The sequence below is a fragment of the Ovis canadensis genome, chromosome 11, assembly GCF_042477335.2.
Source record: "Ovis canadensis isolate MfBH-ARS-UI-01 breed Bighorn chromosome 11, ARS-UI_OviCan_v2, whole genome shotgun sequence".
Lineage (NCBI taxonomy): Eukaryota > Metazoa > Chordata > Mammalia > Artiodactyla > Bovidae > Ovis > Ovis canadensis.
The window spans coordinates 43,223,217-43,235,785 of record NC_091255.1 but is presented as its reverse complement, the minus strand read 5'-3'; the positions used below and the strand labels follow the sequence as shown (position 1 = coordinate 43,235,785).

The 12,569-nt window shown below is 56.0% G+C and overlaps 1 protein-coding gene across 23 annotated transcripts in view; it reads right to left on the bottom strand.

Annotated features, from left to right (window-relative positions):
• Positions 1-12: 12 nt before the first annotated feature.
• PEMT (phosphatidylethanolamine N-methyltransferase) overlaps positions 13-12,569 on the bottom strand; it is a 39,092-nt gene continuing 26,535 nt past the window's right edge. For all 23 annotated transcript variants that reach the window (XM_069543016.1, XM_069543017.1, XM_069543015.1 and 20 more), the window contains 5 exons: positions 7,913-8,028; positions 4,603-4,748; positions 3,147-3,258; positions 560-634; positions 13-271 (listed from right to left, as the gene is read on the bottom strand). In XM_069543016.1, coding sequence (XP_069399117.1) covers positions 214-271; positions 560-634; positions 3,147-3,258; positions 4,603-4,748; positions 7,913-8,028 — 507 coding nt within the window. In that variant the 3' untranslated portion in view covers positions 13-213. The remainder of the gene's footprint in view (positions 272-559; positions 635-3,146; positions 3,259-4,602; positions 4,749-7,912; positions 8,029-12,569) is intronic.

Here is a 12,569-nt window from a genome sequence, read left to right as displayed (position 1 = left end):
AGACCAAAGGGGGATGGGTCAGGTGCCTTTTATTAGTCAGGACAAGGCGGACAGCAGGGCAGGGCGCTCTGGGGCCACAAGGCGCCTGTCCAGAGCCCTCAAGCCATGTTTCCAAGGCATTAGACAGTCCTCGCCAAGCACCGCTCTCCCCCTCGAGGGGCCTGTGCTCGGGACAGGCCTGAGGTGGGAACTCTCCCAGAGTGGCCGTGGCCATCAGCTCCTCTTGCAGGCCTGGGAGGCTTTCTGCTGATAGATTTCGGCGGTGAAGGGCCTGCAGGGGTGAGAGGCTCGGTCAGCTGGTGCTGAGCTTGATGCTGCCACCCATGCTCCCCACCCAGGGTGGACAGGGTTGGGGGTCCGTGTGTGACCAGAAAGAGCCAGCGCTGCCAGCCTGGCTCCCAGGCCTGTCCTGTACCCGGTCAGCTGCCCATCTGCTGCTCTGACAGTGACCTGGCCATGGCCAGCTGCCAGGTCACAGGGAGGCCCTGTAGGGAGAGGAAGGCCCAGTGCAGGTCCCACGGGCACACGGCGTCCCCAGCCCGCGACAGCGCCTACTCACTCCTCATACACGATGGCGACCATGTAGATGAGTGCCACCACCGCGGTCAGCAGCAGGCCGGTGGGGCTGGCGTGCCTGCAGGGAAACGCTGGATCAGGGGCAAGCCGGGGGCCAGCCTTCTCTCAGACGGGGGCCCACCTCACCACTGCCCGTCCAGGCCCGGGCCTCAGGCCTCCAGCTGCAGCTGGAGACTCAGGACAGAGTGGAGGGAGAACACAGGGAGAAATGAACGACCGGCCTCCCCGAATCACCCAAGCAGTCGGCGTGTTTTTTTTCCGCACAGGAGGTCATGGGGCCTCTGCCCACAAGAAGCCATGTTCTCAGGCTGTTTTCTAGAAATGGGGCCAGGGCACCCAAAGCCAAGTGGAGTGTCCAGTGAGCCCCTTCACGGGCTCTCTGCTGGTGACCGCTGCTGGGGCTACGCCCCCACATCCAGACAGTTTAGGAGGAGACAAGAGGAGCCCCTGGGGAGCCCAGGAGCTGGAGGGGAGCATGAGGCCCAGGCTGGGGGGCTCAAGGCAGCCATATGGGTACCCCCCCAGGGACCCTCTGCCTGCCCACCTCCACTCCCCAGAACCTCACACTGTCTCTCTGGGGGCTTCAGGGACAGTGAAGGCCAAGTGCCCCCTATGACACCCCCACCTTCCATTCTGTGGACTCCATTCAAATCGACCTTGAGGGTGAGCTGGGCCACCTGGTCCTCGGCACTGCCACGAGGACATGCCAAGGGCACAGATGCTTTGGGACTGAAATGAGATCTGCCCTCCTGAGCCCCTGCTCACAGCCCTGGTGCTGCTTCCTGGAGTGGGCAGTGCCTCCCACCTCCCCCACCCCCAACCCAGCAGGGGACCTCAGGGCCAGGGCTCCGTGGCCACAGTATCCCTAAGGTGGCCAGCCCCAGCCTGGGAAGCCGGTCTCTTGTCAGCCGGGCACAGACCCTGAACGGGAGCCAAATGCCCTTCTCTGTTCTGTCTGTGTGAACTTTCCCACCTTGAAAGCACTGTCACCGAACAACCGTGTGCAAGTGATCATCCCACACTGCAGATGAGGAAACTGAGGCTCACAGGGACCCATGTGCCAGAGCCGAGAGCCTGGAGTGGGGTGGGGTGGGGGAGTCGCAGGGACCCAGCTGTGCACCTTGGGGAGGGGTGTCTCACTCAGGCTGACGAGCTGGTGCCCCAGGAATCCCAGTGCCTTGGATCTTCTGGGGCTTCCACACACCTGGTTGCTTGGGCCAACGGGAAGCTCTGTCTGTGGGGCCCCAGGTCGGGGACAGATGGGCTGGGAAGGCCTGGGAGCAGCCCTGCTGGGTCAGCGTCTGGCAGCCCCGGGTAATGGAGTATGTCTAATGGGCTCTCAGAGGAAGGGCTCCCTCCCCTGTACAACTGAGGCCCCTCATCACCACATGGCTGGTACCCTCCTGAGGGGCCTGTGGGAGCCTGGGCCCCTAGGGTTCCTCATGTGTTCTTGAGAGCCTTGGCCTAACAGCCCTGTAGAGGGGGCAACCTCTCTCACTCCTGGAGACAGAGAAGACCCACTCTGTGATTTTGCCCTGGGAGGCCCCGTCTAAGCACAGAGGAAGAACCTGTGTGTGTGTTCATATTGTGGGAGGTCAGGGAGGACTTCCTGGAGGAGGGGACACCTCAAGTTGGGTTTGGAAAGATTGACTGGGAGTGAAAGTGAGAGGAAAGGTGGGTGTGCTGGCAGGGAAGTTTGCAGAAGAACCTCTGTGGGGTTCGCTCTGCCAGTCTCAAGTAGGAGACACTATGGGGAGTGGGTAAGCCTGTGGGGGCAGCATGCCTCCCTGGATCCCACTGCCCCAGTCCAAGAGAGAGAGGCCAGGCTGAAGGCAGGTGGGTGGGGGGCTTCCTGGTCTGAAGTGGGCACAGGCGGGGGGTCCCAGCAGACCCACAAGTTCCCCTCCAGCTCCTTGTCACTCAAAGCCCAGAGCCTGGATCCCAGGTACCCCCCAACCCCTGAAGGTGGGGCTGGTGGAGGAACATCAACTCCAGACGGTCCACCATCGAAGTTTGTTCCTTTAGGTCCTATCGTCCTTCTGGACTCTGGGGGCACCTGTGACCTTCCTGGAAAGTTGCTTTCTAGCATTCAGTAAAAGCAGAATTCTTTCTACAAAGAAAACCTTTCTATGGAAGAAATCCTAATCCAGAAAATGGACAGACAGGAGATGCCTTGGGGGGCATGTGTGCCAGGCTCCTGGACTGTGGGTTGCTGGCCGGAGGAGCCCCAGTCAGTGGGGCGTGGATCCTGCAGGCTGGCTGCGGGCAGGAGGCCTCCCTGCCACTGGGTTGGCAGCCTATGGTCCCTAGGCCAAGGTCCCCCCCCCCATTATATCTGTAATTGTTTAAGAAAATCAAAAGAATATTTTGTGACTTGTGAAAATGACGTGAAATTCAAATTTCGCAACCACGGCCACTCCGTCACCTGCTGCCCAGGAGCCTCCTGCTCTTTTAAGAGGAAGTCTGCCGACCTTGTTCTAGGATGCTCTCTGCTCCCACCAGTGAGGAACTCCCCAGGAAAGGAGCCCTGACCAGTGCCCTGGGCTCCAGGGGCACGAGGGCTGACTCACACGATGGCCCAGCCCAGGTAGATGGCTGTGCTGCCCCAGTACATGGGGTTGTCCAGGACGCTGAACGGGAACATAGTCACTCTGGCCTCCTTGAGGATCCCGAAGTAGTCGCCTGCAAACAGGGCGGGCAGGAAGGAGGGTCACAGCCTGGCTGCCCCATCCAGCGGGAGGTGTGCAGGCACTGGGGGTCCCCAGGGGCTGCGTCCCCACCTGCTCTTGCCTCTGTGCCTTTGCATGTTCTGTCCCCTCTGCTTGGGGACTTTCCCCGCCCTCTGGACACCTCTCCTTCTTTGCCATCTCCTCGGCTCGTGGCACTTCCTCTCGACCTTCCCCTCACCTGCCCCCACCGTCTAAAGCATGCCTACCCCTACTCATTATCTCTGCTCCACCTCCCCCTCCTCCCTTGGCTGGGCCACCCCCACCTGGGCCACCAGCCTGAAGATCAGTTCTCCCCCTGCAGCCAGCCCAGAGCTTCCCAGGGGAGGGTGTGGCGGTCCGAGAGGCAGCGGACACAGATCCAGTGTCCAGCGCAGTCTAGCCCAGCCCGGGGATGGTCCACAGGGAGCAGCGCTGCTCACTAGGGCCCCCTGGTTTGTCGCTCGCACTCCAGGCACAGGTGGGCCTGGAGGAGTAGCAGCTGCATCACCATCACCACTGTCTGGGGACAGAGGGCTCGCGGCCGGGGAGCCTCCTCCCGGTGGCACAGAAGTCTGCTTCAGGGTGGGGTGGCTCATGGTGGGGGAGCGGGGACTCGGCCACTCTGACCTACATTCCTGAGCCTGAGGGGCCCACATTCCAGGCTGTTTCTCCTGGGGCCCCCCAGGTGGCTTCCAGGCCCCTCCCTCTCCATCCTCCAGACCCTGGCTGCCCTTTCCCCCGCCCCTGCTGTGGGGCTGCTAACCCCTGGTCTCCTGAGGTTGGCTACAGCACCACCCCTCCCTCCCCTGGCTCCCTCCCTCACCCCACCCCTGTGAGGCTCACGCAATGATCTCCACCTGCTCCTTGGCCCCCAGAGGACCTCCCCTGTGGGACCCTCCTCCTGGGAGGACACCCCAGTCCCCTGCATGGCCCTCAGGGACTCAAGGGATGTGATCCCTGGCTGGCCTTCTGCTCTGGCCCGACTGCCCCTCCGCACATCAGCCGCCCTGCTCCTGCCCCCTAGAGTCCCAGACGGGGAGTTGGTGTCTGTAGGACGTTCAGCCCTGCCAGCACTAGGCTCTCAACCCCAAACTCCAGAGCCACGGGCAAGCAGAGGGGCCAGCGCCCCCACCTGTCACCAGCCCAAGACCTGCACCAGCCCCGATCAGACCTGAACACAGTGACAGAAGCCCGTCCCGTCCTGGAGGCCATGCAGCTGGCTGGGGCTTGAGAGTCTGGCCCCCCATGCTGAGCAGGGCAGGCTGAGGCCTGGAGTTGGGGGGAGCAGGGCCCCGGCCCCCTGCACTCAGGGTCTTACCTAGGAAGGTCCCGGTGAAGCCCAGCGCTAGGAAACTGGAAAGGACGAACACGCCGCCCACTCCCAGGAGCGCCAGGCCCACGTGGTAGGCGGCAGGGTTGTCCAAGCTCTGCATCCGGGGCTGGCTCAGCATGGCCTGTGTGAAGCTGCAGGCAGGGCGGGGAGGTCACCGCCACACAGAGGGGCCACCCACCCTGCCCCCAGGCCCCCAGAGTAGCCTGTCCAGGGGTCTCAGGCGAGTCCCAAGGGTGAGTCAAGTGGCCTGCTGAGGGGCCACCACAGAAGAAGTGACCAGAATATGGGACTGGTGCCTGCTTCCAGAGAAGCCAGAAATCCTGACTTGTGACAGTGGTTTTTAGAAACAGATTATGAATGACAACATTTTAGACTCTGCAGGACAGCAGGGTTTTCAGTCTGAGGGTGACTAGCGCTGCAGAGGGAAGGAGACTCTGGACTCATGCCTCCACCCAACTCGCCCTCCGTCATGAGCACGCCCACCCGCCCTGCGTCCTCCCTTCCTCCCTCTCTCTCTTTCCTTCTTTTGGCCACACCCCACAGCTTGTGGGATCTTCGTTCCCTGACCAGGATTGAACTCGCGCCCTTGGCAGTGGACGTAGGAGTGCTAACCACTGGACAACCCTGCCAGGCTCTTTCTAGCAGAGCAAGTTCCATCTCCATTTGTCCACTCCATTAGCCGGATGTCGTCAAACTCCTTCAGTTCAGTTCAGTCGCTCAGTCGTATCTGACTCTTTGTGACCCCATGAATTGCAGCACACCAGGCCTCCCTGTCCATCACCAACTCCCAGAGTTCACTCAGACTCACGTCCATCGAGTCGGTGATGCCATCCAGCCATCTCATCCTCTGTCATCCCCTTCTCCTCCTGCCCCCAATCCCTCCCAGCATCAGAGTCTTTTTCAATGAGTCAACTCTTTGCATGAGGTGGCCAAAGTACTGGAGTTTCAGCTTTAGCATCATTCCTTCCAAAGAAATCCCCAGGCTGATCACCTTCAGAATGGACTGGTTGGATCTCCTTGCAGTCCAAGGGACTCTCAAGAGTCTTCTCCAACACCACAGTTCAAGCGTCAATTCTTTGGCACTCAGCCTTCTTCACAGTCCAACAGTCACATCCATACATGACCACTGGGAAAACCATAGCCTTGACTAGACCGATCTTTGTTGGCAAAGTAATGTCTCTGCTTTTGAATATGCTATCTAGGTTGGTCATAACTTTCCTTCCAAGGAGTAAGCGTCTTTTAATTTCATGGCTGCAGTCACTATCTGCAGTGATTTTGGAGCCCCAAAAAATAAAGTCTGACACTGTTTCCACTGTTTCCCCATCTATTTCCCATGAAGTGATGGGACAAACTCTTTAGGTTGAGCTAAAGCCCGCCTCCCTATAACTCTCTCCTCAGACTACGGTCAGCTCTTGGAGAACAGAGGCTTCTCCCCTGAGCACCTCCCTGGCGCCAGTCCATGGCAGGCAGAAGGGATCATAGTCTGTGTTCATCAACCAGGAAAAGCAATCCCCTTCCCCAAAGTGAAGAAAGGGGAACAGGGAGGCAGGAGAAGCATCTGTTTGAACAGCAAACACGACACCACGGGCAGAGGCCTGCACAGTGACCTGTCAAACAGCGGCACATGTGTCAGGGCACAGCTGGCCCCCGGTCACACTGCCCACGCCCCCTGCTCTCCACCCACCTCTCCTGCCGCTGGGCTCAGGGTCACCCCGCAGCTCCAGGCTGAGCTGCTGGGATTGGCTCAGAGCCGCACACCCCGTGTGGTGCCCGGTGGCCGCGCCCATGCCCCACCCCTGCACCCTCCCTGGCCTCTGATAAACCCGCGGATCTGAGAGCTGGCAGCTTGGGCCACAGCTCAGCCCCCTCCCACCTCTCCACCTCTCCTGTCTGTAGAGCAAGTGGGCTGGACACAGCCCTGTGAGCTGACTGACGGACACCACTCCCAGGGAGAGGTCCTAAATGTCACAAAACTATACCTCAGGGTGGCTGAAATGGTCAATTTTAGTAATGTGTCTTTTACCACATACACCCACACCCACACCCAGGCACAGGAAACCCACCTGCAGGAACCACATAAAGCAACAGGTGAAGGATGCTGGGGGGCGGCAGTGGGGCAGGACTCCCACAAGCCCTGCCCCTGAACCCCAGCCAGACTTGTCAGCAGGGGGCAAACAGGAGGAGGATCATAGAGGGGAGAAGGGAAAACAGGCCTGCTTGCGGTGGAGGGGTCCTTTCTCTGCCCCCAAATTCCCTGGGTGGTTAGTTCGTCTGGGGGGAAAGCCGTAGCCAAAAGGTTGACAGTGACGCAGGGAGAGGGGCTGGGCCTGGGTCTCTCCTCTGCCAGGCCCTCTCAAGGGCCCAGGACACGATACGTCCTGCCAGCGCCAGCCTTGTGGTAGGATGGGAGGGACAGCAGCTTGTCTATAGACCTGCCTCTGCTGGCCTCTGCAGGCCAATGGGGGTTCAAGTCGGGGCCACATGGAGGACCCCATCAGCTCTCCAGACAGACAGGCTATCACCTTGCCCTCTGCCCCTCTACTCCCCTCATGCCCACCTGGCCGCCCACCTTGGTGCAGCCCACCTGCAGGGTAGGATGGACCACCCAGCTCCACCCCATAGGAACAGTGGCGGGGCTGGGCCTGGGGTCTTGGGTATTTTACCCCTACATGGTGGACTCAGGAGGCCAAGAATACACAAGAAGTAGAAACAGCACATTGTTGAAGGGCAACAGGCAGCAGGTCCCGTCTCCTGAGATGCGATGTTTCAGGAGCTTTAAATGCCCCCGTGGTGACAGCCAGCGAGAAAGGGCCATGGGGGATGCTCTGCGCTCACTCATTCATTCATTCACTCGCTCACCCGTTCAAAAGGGCCAGAGTGCCTGCAAAGGCTCCTGCACTGGGCTGCCCACCAGGTGGGGCTGTTTGGGTCTACCCCCCCCCATACCCCTCCATAAGCTGAGTTTTCAGAGTAACTGGGGGAGGAAGGAGGTGTGCAGCAGCCAACCCCATTGTGGAGGAGTCCACCGAGCTGGCCTAGCTGCCCTGCCCCCCACCCAGGTCACTGCTCGCTGTGTGGGGCCACCTCTCCAGGTGGAGCCCAAGTGGGGGTTTCCCTGAGCCAGCAGAGCCAGTGCGGGAGATGGGCTCAGAGCAGCCCCGGCCCATTCCCCCCCTCCCCCCGCCCCACCCGGCCCCGTGCATAGGCTCCAGGCGCCTCCTACCTCTTCCCTGGTGGGGGTGGGGCGCGGCCTGGAGTTGGGTGGGGGGTAGCGGGGGAGGGGAGGGGTCCTTACCAGTGGGAGCGCAGGACGTTCAAGAGCAGGATGGCCCCACCCAGGGTGTAACAGGCCAGGCGGGGGGACCCGAAGGCCTTGCTCAGCTTTCGGGTCTTGTGTTCCCATCTCGCAACCTACGTGCAGAGAGAGCAGTTGAGACCCAAGGGGCCCTTGTTGGGGGGGTGGAGTAGGGGGTCACATGGTGGAGGGGTCATGCAGGGGCGGGGTACGGGGAAGGGTCTCGGCCCACCTCCACGGCGGGGGGATGACCTGTGCAAACAGAACACAAAGTCCTTCTGGAAGTGGCTGAACACTGAAGCAGGAGGAGGCCAGGAGACCCGGGGGCAGCTGAGCCCCTCGGCCCTGAGCAGCTCGGCTCCCCCACCCAGGGTCACATTCGGAATCACACGTGCCATGGACGTGGGGTCTGGGACTGTGGAGGGGAGGGAGTCTGGGGGGAGCCCAGCGCCACCCCCTCCCACTGGACACGCCCACTGTCCCAGACCCTCGACTCTACACTCCCAGAGCTTTCACTTTTTAGCCACAGAAACCTTTTATTTTTCCAAACTCGTCAGGCCCAGACTCTCACCCTTCTGCAGCTAATGGTGGAGCAAAGTGGGAGGGGGCTCCCCAGGGGCCCTCCTGCCTCTACTATCCCCAATCCCCTTGCCTGTCTCTCTGGCATGAAAACCAGCTGGCCGACTCACTCTCAGTCGGGAGGGCATCTGGAAGGTCAGTTTTCAGGACAGGAACCTGCACATGGTTCCTTCTGGGGGCCTGGGGGACCATCCCCCTCCAGAGTAGCTGGACCAAGGTGGGGTCCACTGAGGGGTGACGAGAGGTCCTCGTAGGGTAAAGTGTCCTCGGCCAGAGGAAGCAGCCTGTGTTCACACATGGACCCCAGGCTCAAGCTACAAGGATGGATAGGACTTCCACACTGTTCCAAGAACCCAGGGATGTCAAGATTCCAACAGTAAAAATCACACCAACATCAACTCAGCACCTGACAATTTTAAGTGTTTTTACCTGAGCTCACTTAACACTCAAAACCAGCCTGGGGTGGGTGGGGTGAGATCCATTTATATGTGGGGAAGCCAGGGCTCCTCAGGAGTGACCAGAAGGGCCACCCAGCCGTAAGAGGAGAATCTGAGTGGCTCCTCAGCTCCTAGCCTAGTACCCTTTCTGTCTGAGGGGCTCAGCTGTTCTCCAAAAATGCTATCTTTGGCACAAAACCTTGTTTCTGGTGTGGTATGTCAAGATGCAGATTGAAAGGCCATGAATTTTTTTTCCTGTTGATGAGGTAATGCTTTCAAAATCAGCCATGGAGTCACATCCTCACCCGTCCTGCAGGCCAGTGGGAGGACCACAGACCCAGGCCGCCACTTGTCCCCCACACTCGGGGACCACCAGGTGCGGTGGGACCAAGCGTGTTCCTTGCTCTGCTTCTCAGAGCTGCCGCCCCGCCACTGAATGGGTCCCTTGGACAGAGTGGGGTGCATTATCACAAAGATGTAATCACCCAAAGCCAGACACCCTACTAGACAAGTGACTCACTCCTCCCCGAGTAGATGACACAGAGGGAAGTGAGGGGCTCAGGAGTCACGTCCACCAAGTGCAATACCCACCGAGTACAACGTGCAGACCTCATTTGGATCCTGATGCATACACACCAACTGGAACAAGACAGTTTTGACACAATCGAGAAAAACTGAACATGCACCGAGTATCGAGTGACATTTATTACTGCTGTCCTTTCTACTTCTAGCCAAGAAGGATGGCATTTACCCACTCGCCTGAAACACACACACACACAAAACAGACAAATATATAAGGGCTTTCCAAACACTGGACATGAAGGAGTGAAGGATACTGATTTAAGTCTCACCCCATTAATAAAAACATTAAATGCTTACGGCCAGACATCTCAATTAAAAGGCAGAGATTGTCAGACTGGATAAAAAATGATCCAATTACATGCTGGCTACACGAAATACACTTTACTTATAAAGATTCAAACCAGCTAACCACAACAGGCTGGCACAATAGTCACTCTAACAGGGGTGGAAAGGAGGCTGAGTGGTTTTATAAATTTTAGACAAAGTAGATTTCAGAGCAAACATTATTACCAAGATAGAGAAGATTGTTTCACAATTAACCAAGAAGACATAACACCCTAAACATTCATGCACTTGATGCCAGAGCTTACAGTCCATGAAGTAAAAGATAAATCTGCAAAACAGAAATAGTTACTTCAATACCCCTCTCTCAGTACTGAGAAAACAGGCAAGGATAAAGATTTGGATACTGTCAACCAACTCGGTATACTGACGTTTGTAAAAGACCTCATTCAACAACAAGTGCTCACAGGACGTTTACTAAGATAGACCACATTCCGGGAAGTAAAACAAGTCACGGTTAGAGTTCCACATCACACAACGTGTGTTTTCTGACCGCAATGGAGTTAATCGGAAATTAATAACAGAACAAGCTCTCTGAAAAAAATCCCCAAACATCTGGAAACCAAGTAACACATTTCCCAAAAAACCAACTCCTGGGGGAAAGGAAAAATGGAAAAGGAAACAAGAAGGATTTTGAATTGAGTGAAAATGAAAGCACAACATACCAACGTCTGTGGGATGCTGCGGCTTGGGAGGGTTTATGGCACTGAACACCCACGGGAGAGAGAAGGAAGGTCCCAGTCACTGGTCTCAGCTCCCACAAGAAACTAGAGAAAGGAGAGAAAATGAAACCCATGTAAGTAGGAGAAAGTGTGGAGTGGAAATCGATGATAGAAAATAGAAAAACACTAGAGAAAAATCAATGAAACCAAGCGCTGCTTCTCTAAAACCTCTACTCAGACTGAGCAAGAAAAAAAAGACACAGATTCTCAACATCAAGGCTAGAGTCTACAGACATTAAAAGGGCAAAAAAGGATACATGAAAAACTTTACACTGGTAAATTTGACCAAAGCTTGTGCAGGAAATGAAGCAGAGGGTTCAACCAGCATACACTACGTCCATCCACGTATTTTGACACAGAGTCAGAAATCTTCACAAAAGAAAGTTCCAGGTCCAGAGGGCTTCACTGGTGAATCCTACCAAACATTTAAGGAAGAAATAATCCCAATTATGTACAAACTGTTCCCAAAAATTGAAAAGGAAGGAACACTCCCCAAATCACTCCATGAAGCCAGCATTACCAGATACCAAAACATCACAAAAAAACTAGAGAAAAAGACCCTTCCCGAACAAAACGCAAAAATTCTAGACAAAACATTAACGAATTAGCCAATGGAATCCACAATATACTAAAAGGATAATACATCACACAACCAAGTGAGGCTTATACCAGGAGTGAAAAGTTGGTTTAACATTTGAAAACCAATCAGTGTAATTCACCATATAAACAAACTACATAAGAAGAATACACTATGATCGCTTTAGGAGACGCAAAAGAACATTTGACAAAAATCCAACATACCTTCCTGACAGAAGGTCAGCACTGGAGGTGTGATAGGGAACACCCTTGTCCGAACGCAAGGCACCTGTGAAAACCCAGCCGCTGACATCACCCCAGATGCTCCCATAGACCAGGAAGACCTCATGTCCACTGAAACACGTACGACCCGCAATCACCTACACAAACTGATGAAACTGACAGATAGTGCAGGGTGTGCACCCCGAAAACTGAAGCTTCACTAAGAACTTGAGAAAAGACCTCAATAAACGAAGAGGGACTTCCCTGGCGGCCCAGTGGTTAAGATTTCTCCTTTCAAAGCAAGGGATGTGGGTTTGATCCCCGGTCAGGGAGCTAAGATCACACAAGCCTCGAGACCAAAAAAACAAAACATAAAACAGAAGCGATTCTGTAACAAATTCAATAAAGACTCTATAAATGGTCCACATCAAAAAAAAAATCTTGAAAAAAATAGAGTGTCCGTGGGTCTGGAAGCTTAACATTAGTAAGAAGTCTATTCTCCTTGATTGGTCTATAGATTCAACTTACCCCAATCAAAATCCTAACAGGCTTTTTGCTGCAGATTGACAGACTGGTTCTAAAATTCTCACAGAAATGCAAAGCACTCAGAATAGCCAAAACAAATGAAAAAGAAGAACAGAGGTGGGCCAACTCGGCAGATTTTGAGCCATGTTATAAAGCGACCGGGATCAGGACTGTGGTGTTGGTGCAAAGGCAGACACATGGACCATCGGAACAGACAGGGAGTCCTGAAGTAGGACCACGTGTGTCGGGTTAACTGATGTGTGACCACATGCGAGGGCGATTAGTTCAGAGGACAGAGGGTAACGGTGCTGGATGTCACACGCAGAACCCGTAACTCAGACCACGTACACAAATGAACACAAGCAGGTTAAAAGTCTGAATATGAAACCTGAAACTACAAAACTTCTAGAGGAAAACATACTAGAAAATCTGTAGACCCTGAGTTATGTAGCGACGTCTTAGACACACTTGACTTGCAGAGGAGATGTGATGAACGAACTTGAGGGAGGGGCCGGGGCTGCTATCATGCTACCCCGGGGGCAGTGAGCTGCCCTCCACCTCCCACTGCAGGGTCTAGGGTGGGGTGGTCTGGAGGCTCTCAACTGGCAAATTCCTCAGAGGACAGCTCAGCTGTGAGGCCCCACCGGCAGCCCACCCTGTTTGACCCACCCT